The following is a 7924-nucleotide window of genomic DNA, read 5'->3' on the forward strand; positions in this document are numbered from 1 at the left end:
GAGTTAACATCAAGTGATTGAAATAATGACTGCAAAAATGTGATGTTTCTCGATGCAGGTAATGTGCATATATAGAACCTTCAACTCTTGCTTTATTCTTCACTGATCGCTTTGAATCACCCATGAACCTTTCAAAAGGATACATCCACCTATATTGAACTGGTCCACCAAGAAAAGCTTCATATGCAAGATGCACAGGTAAATGTTCCATGGAGTCAAAGAAACCAGGCGGAAATACTTGTTCCAACTTACAAAGAATGATTGCAATGTTTTGGTCCAACTTCATGATGTCTTCCACTTTTAAAGCTGACACACAAATATCTTTAAAAAACTGACTAATTTCAGTTAGTGGATCAATAACATGTTTGGGTAGCGAGCCAAATGCAATTGGTAACAATTGTTCCATAAAAATGTGATAATCATGACTTTTCATTCCATGCAACTTCCCAGTGTTAGGGTCAGCACACCTTGATAAATTTGATGAATACCCATCGGGCATTCTCAAATCTTTTAGCCATCGACAAACAGCTTTAGCTTCTTGGGAAGTCAGAGTGAAACAAGCCTTGGGTTTTAATAACTTTCCATTCGGTAGAGGCTTCAACTCCAACTCTCTTCTGTTACACCATTTTTCCATGTCTTGTCTGGCCTTTTCATTATCTTTTGTTTTGCCTTTCACATCCATCACTGTGTTAAATACATTATCAAAAAAATTCTTCTCAATATGCATAACATCTAGATTATGGCGCAACAAGTTATCTTTCCAATATGGGAGGTCCCAAAATATACTTCTTTTTGTCCAATTGTGCGTGACTCCGTATCCTTCAATTCGGCATTCTTTGCCAGTATCTGTAAATTTTGGTAGCTCACTAACTTGTTCCCATATAGCCCATGGTGACAATCGAGGCGGAGGCGAATCTTTCACTCGTACATCTTTTTTAAAGTTTGTCATGTTTCTTCTATAGTTGTGATTTCGTGGTAGGAATCTGCGGTGACAGTCAAACCACAAGCTTTTCCCACCTTTATCCAACGTGAACCCTTTGTTGTTTCCCATGCAATGCGGACAACCCATTTTGCCATGCGTACCCCAACCAGACAACATGTCATATGCTGGAAAGCCGTTGATGGTCCACATCAATGAAGCTCGCATTGTAAAGTTTTCTTTACGTGATATATCATAAGTCCATTCTCCAATCCACAATCTCTTCAAATCATCAATTAAAGGTTGTAAATCCACATCAATTCCTGCTTTTGGACTCGAAGGTCCTGGAATGACGCACGTCAAAAACATGTATGGTTTTGTCATGCACATCTCAGGAGGGAGGTTGTAAGGGGTTACAATAACTGGCCAACAAGAATACATACTTCCCGACGCTTGAACATAAGGAGTAAAACCATCTGAGCATAATCCAAGCCTGACATTTCTAGGTTCTGCGGCAAAATCAGGATGTATTCGATCAAAATGCTTCCATGCCTCGCCATCAGATGGATGCCGCATAGTGCCTGGACTTGTGTTATTTGTGTGATGCCATGTCATTTGACTTGCACTGTGCATTGAAGCAAACATTCTTTTTAACCTTGGTATTATCGGAAGATAAAACATGGACTTTACTGCTACACGGTCTTGATTAGTGTTAACGGCTCTACTGGGAACTTTATATCTTGGACTCATACAAAACTTACATTCCTCCAACAACCCATCTTGAGTACCAAACTCATTGTCATAAAACAACATACAACCATTAATGCAACAATCAATCTTTCTTACTCTTAAGCCCATCTTCGACACCAACTTCTTTGCTTCATAAAATGTTGTAGGCAAGTTGTCTTTCATTGCAGTTGAGTCCAACATCATTTTTACGAAGAATTCCAAACACTGATCAGGAACATTCAAATTTGCCTTGGCGGCCAACAATCTCACACACATTGATAACTTTGAGTCTGACGATCCATCAAACAACGGCGTATTCATCTCATTCAACAACTGATAAAATTTATGCGCTTCCTCATTCGGCAACTCTTCCCCACCAAAATCTTCAGGTTCATCATAGGTCACGTTCACACCAAAAGCATCCTCAACCATGTCACCAATCAGATTAAAGTTTTCCTCATATTCCATAGGCGGCCGACTAATTGAAGCATGAGAGTTGCTAGTCTCTGGTACGTTACTAGGCAGTTCTTCACCGTTAAACGTCCAAACCCAATAATTTGCAATGAAACCCCTTCTATGCAAATGAGATGTTATTTCCTGTGGGTCACTAATTATTGGTCTACATTCACATTTAAGACAGGGACACCTAACTCCTCCTTCGCTTCGACATGATTCCTGAGCAAACGCCCAACTGATAAACCCTTCAACTCCTACTATAAAATTGGGTATAAGTCCCATTCTTCCTGGAAATGTTCTATCGTACATCGAACTACGATAATACCGATAATATTCCATACTGCATATTTATACAATCATTGTCATTTTGAGTTAGTAATATTAATCAACTTAATATTATTCTTAGACGTATACTAGTTAATATTTACTATTCTTAAAAATATTATTTAATAACAATACTACTAATATTTTTAACTACACATGTTATATTGAACCTATGTTAACCATAAAGTTACTATTTTATTAACTACACATTTTAAGCTACACATATTGAAAATATTCTTTAATAAAAATACTACTTTTAAATATTTACTATTATTAATTAAAAATATTATTTTTGATTCAACTATTAAACATGTACCATATAAATATATATTACATATTAAAAAGTACTACTCATATAACACCATAGTTTATAAAGATAATAAATATAATTTTTTATTAAATATATAATATATTCCATTTACAAAATGTAAATTTATAATATTTTATTTTTTATTTTTAAATATTAATAATATATTGTAAACATAACTTTTACACTCATTAAGATTAATATGTATATTATTTTTAATAATAATTTCTATTTTTAAAAACAAGAATATATATTACATATAAAACATATTCTATTAGAATTTTTTTAATAAAACTATTTTTATCAAATATATATAAAAATGATGTATTTTTAATTATAGTTTGTTTATATTTCTATTTTTCAAAAAAATAAGTTATTTTATATAAATATAAAAAATTCATAACTTATATGTATACAAATATTTTCTATATATGTAAAAATTAAATTAATAACTTAATTTCTATATATGTAAAAATTAAATTTATAATAAAAATTAAATTCTATATAAAAATATAATAAATATTCTGTTTTTTTAAAATATAGTATAATATACCTAATAAACAAACATATCTAATAAACAAATATATAAATATAATATATATTCTGTTTTTTTAAAATATAGTATAATATTACTCATTATAATAAATAATATATATAATAAAAATTAAAAATGAAAATTTTATAATATACCTAATAAACAAACATATCTAATAAACATATCTATTAAACAAATATATAAATATAATATATATTTTGTTTTTTTTTAAATATAGTATAATATTACTCATTATAATAAATAATATATATAATAAAAATTAAAAATTAAAACTTTATAATATACCTAATAAACATATCTAATAAACATATATCAAATAAACATATCTAATAAACAAACATATCAACAAACATAACTAATAAACAATACAAACTTTTTTTTCAACAAACACAAAAATTATCAAGTTAACTACAATACCTATTAAACAAATTTTATAAACAAACATATCAACAAACATACCTATTAAATCTATTTAAAATATACTACAATACACAAAAATAACTTACCTCTTCTTCAATCTACTCCTCCTTCTTCAATCTACAACCTTCTTCAATCTACTAATCTATAAAAAAAAAAATTAACAACAAAATATATAATGAAATTATAAGAAAATAAACAAAATATCAAATGTAACCTTAACTACCTTTGATTAAAAAAAAATTGGGATTGAATTGATCTTGGGAGAGAAGGGTTGGATTTTAGGAGGGGATTTTGGGAGAGAAAGGGTATTCTATTTCGTTTGTGCAGAAGAGAAAATGAAAATGGAAGTTGTTCGTGAATGGTGGTGGGGGGAAGTGAAATGGTTAGATTAATAGACAATGTAGCGACGTGGATTGCACATCGCTATTTGCCACGTGACATACACGTCGCAACATGGCAACGGTCACATTCATCAATGCTTCTGCCTGTAAAGCTGCCACTGTGTCACATCAATAGAACGTTGTGTTTGATTTCTAAATGTAGTGACGTGATACTAACGTCACAACAAAATTTTTCAAAAATTTGAATATTCCCCCCTTTTGAACGTTATGGGTTTTAATGAATTAATTTATGTAATTAATGTAGCGACGTGTATCCCACGTCGCAATTGTTTTTCACATTACCCCATGTCTGACTTCTAACCACTTTAAGGCTGTAAAGTAATTTAATATTAAAATATAGGTGGCGATGTTAAACTCACGTCGCAACAAGCATTTTTGAGCCACGTGTTTTCCACGTCGCTAATTATGTCGCTGGGGATGAGTTTTTTTTGATGTGATAGTGAATGAGGGAAAATGGTATATGAACACATTATTTCAGAAATGTACTTCCGAAATAATACCTGACTGTTAAAACCAACATATTTTTTGAAATTTCATGCATTTCTGAAGTCTGAAAAAATCTTTAAAAAAAATACTTCGAAGATACATCTCCGAAGCAGGGGCAAGTTGGAAATTTCGCTGGGGGTCACCCCATAGGGGGGGTCAATAAAGAAATTTTCAAATTTAAACATGCATACAACCACCTATGCTTAGATGAGTGTGACTACCAAATCCTTTGGACACCAAAGAAGCTTAAATCTGATTCTACTGCAAGAGTCATTGCATGTACCCAATGTAAGAATTACTCTACAATATCAGCTAATATTGAAAACTATATCAGTTTCTTCAATTGCAGAAAATTATGCCAAACAAAACATCATTATAGAACATGAGAAAGAAATTAAATAAGAGCAAAAGTCGAAGAAAGCCTTTTTCCGATGTGGAACTCTTAACAGTTATCAATAATATATGATTTGACTACTTATAGGATGATTTTCTTCATGATAATGGTGGACCACCAAGGCGGAAGACGAGGTTGAGGGTTGAATAATCATGGATTTTGTAATCCGCAATGGTGCGGAGGTCATCTACTTGTTTACCGTAAAAGATTAGGCGTTGGTTGTAGACTGGGATCCCATTCTTATCAAAAATCTCCTCCTTCACATTGGCTATGGTGTCTGAACTCTCCACCTTCAGGGATATCCTCTTTCGAGTATGATCAAATACAAAGATTTTTATCTACACCACAATTGCCAACAAAATATAAGAAAGGAAATAAATACCCCTTGGCATTTGAAAAACAAATGAACTTGAGATAAAATGTTAAATTCAAATAGAAAACAACAAAAGACTTAAATTGGAAGAAACAACCATAGCAAAGAAAAAGAGAAGATACCTTGGGGGTTATGCAAATTTCTAGCTTGACAAATTTAGAAGAACCAAAATAACAAGATGGAATCACAAGGAAATCTGATGATTGACTTGCTAGAGTAACACTCTGGACGTTCTTCAACAAAGAATGCAATTTTAGACTGCAGTTTTTGAACCTAGCCAATATATCGTAAACATATTCAACCTCAAAAGACTTAGGACCAATGCAGCTAATACTGACTGAATTTCCCAAAAGGGTAGTACTATTATTGAGAATAAACAATTTGCCAGAATATTCTTCATGAAGAATAGTGGTTTCATCATTGGACTTCAAGGAGACAATGAAGAAGTGACCATAAGAAAATTTGATCAAAGAATCCCCATGTTTACGGCGGAAATAGTCGGACAAAAAATATGTTGAAGCAACAAAGTTGCAACCTGAAAGGGGACAGTAACATGGTGCATAGGTGCATTCTTCTTCATGCTTTCTCTTTCCACAATAACTTATTGTTTCCCGATAAACATGTTCTTCAGTTGGACTTGACAATTCCATAGATTGCAGAATATTCTCTATGGCTTTACAACGTTTTGAGCTAATGCGTAATGAACACTTGATACACTTGTTCCTAAGTTGAGGACAACAGGTAGAGCAAACAGTATGACCATTATCACACTGAATTGCAACATAAAAGAAAATCATCAAAATTAGAATTTGAACCAGTTGTTAAAATAAAAATGGATGGATTGGATGGATATGGATTGGATTGTTAATGGATGGATACAAATAATCCATTAATCCATTATGATCCACTAAAATTTATTTTAAAAAATCCAATCCAATCCATCCATTAAAGAATATAATCCATCCAATCCATCCATTAAGCTATTTTGAACGGATGGATATCCATCCATCCATAAAATTAATTTTATATTTTTTATAATTTTTTTTCTATTTTTACAAAGAAAATTGTTTTTTTTTATATTTCCTTTAACTAATTTTTAATTATATATATACACCTCGTTTAGGGCCTTGATAGAAAATCAAACAAGCATAATACAAGTTTTTTTTTTTTCTGATTACATTATTCTTAGTAGAATACAATACAAGTTAATTTTAAATACAAACACACAAATTTCATTTTAGTGAAATATAGCCATAGTTAAAAAACAGAGTAATGACTATAAAGCTTTTATTCAGACAAGTGCATTGGTAAGGACGCGTTTGACTTTTTCCAAAAGCAACAAAAGAATTTTAGGATGAAACAACACCGTTAAATGAGTTACAAGCATTTAAATACTAATTAGAAATATTGTCCATTAAATAAATTTACGAGAGAAACGTTTTTATTTTAACATAAATAAATTTTTATTTGATTAAAAATATTGTCCATTAAAATTAAAATAAAGAATCAAATAATCTAATGGATTTTCAAAATTTGTTGGATGGATTGAATCCATCCATAATTTTAAATGGATGAATTAGATCCAATCCATTAAGTAATATTTTCTATAATGGATGGATTGGATGGATAATTTAGTGGATGAATTGGATGGATTTTGGTTTAACCAATTTGATTGCCACCCCTAGTTATGCAATAAGAAAATATAACCAGGCATACAAATAACCATTCTCAATTTATTTTTCTGAAAAGAAAGCCCATGGTAGACGAAGATCGAAGGAAGCCAAATCTACAGATGGTTCCATGAATCTACTTTCTTTCAATATTAGGGGGTTAATTCTATTTGGGGTGGAGTCGATGTTGAAGGGACGGCGAAAGGTGTTCAAGGAAGATCGGGGGGCTTAAAATAAAATGCATACCTGAAAAACTGGAATAGTTAAGGGTTGCAAACAGTTGTAGCAATCGAGAACTTTTGGGTTGGAAATAATAACAGAAACGGGATTATCATCATTAGAAGCATCTTCTTCGGAATTAACAGGGTCTTTTGTGCATGTCTCCATTGCTTGTTTGACTAATAATAGTGATAATAAAACAAATTAAAACTTGATTAGGAGTATTATATAATCAAAGAAGTACATTTAGTAAAATACTCACCGAGAAATTAAACTGCTGCAGCTTGTTGGCTTTAGGTTTTCCGGAGTCCTCCCCTCTGTTTCTCTCGGCCTTTCATTACTTTTGATCTTTCATTGATTTTCCCAACTATCCATTCATTTTCTTCTATTTAAAGGCAAAAACAGGCATATGCATATTCAGAAAAAAATATATATTAATGTTTCTTACCGACTTGATTTTAAGTTCAAATTATAAATGGGTTTGCAAAAAGAAAGGTTTTTATTATTTTGTTTTTTTATTATTTTTTTAATTTATATTTCTTGTACTATTAATAAAAAATAATTTTTTAAATAATTTTAAATTCGACATTATACAATCGATAGTTGTGTAGCGACATCAGATGTAGATGTAGAGAGAGTCCGACTTCTCACTAAGAATGAGTCTCATTGT

At 31.2% G+C, this 7924-nt stretch overlaps 1 protein-coding gene across 1 annotated transcript; it reads right to left on the minus strand.

Moving 5' to 3' along the window:
- Positions 1 to 4777: 4777 nt before the first annotated feature.
- Positions 4778 to 7639, minus strand: LOC131623457 (E3 ubiquitin-protein ligase SINA-like 10). Its single transcript, XM_058894466.1, has 4 exons — positions 7517 to 7639; positions 7282 to 7433; positions 5488 to 6135; positions 4778 to 5330 (listed from the first exon to the last, which is right to left on the minus strand). Exons 2-4 carry the CDS (start codon positions 7420 to 7422, stop codon positions 5091 to 5093), a joined length of 1029 nt encoding a protein of 342 aa, XP_058750449.1. The 5' UTR covers positions 7423 to 7433; positions 7517 to 7639; the 3' UTR covers positions 4778 to 5090.
- Between the last annotated feature and the right edge of the window lie 285 nt (positions 7640 to 7924).

The sequence above is a fragment of the Vicia villosa genome, linkage group LG1, assembly GCF_029867415.1.
Source record: "Vicia villosa cultivar HV-30 ecotype Madison, WI linkage group LG1, Vvil1.0, whole genome shotgun sequence".
Classification (NCBI taxonomy): domain Eukaryota; kingdom Viridiplantae; phylum Streptophyta; class Magnoliopsida; order Fabales; family Fabaceae; genus Vicia; species Vicia villosa.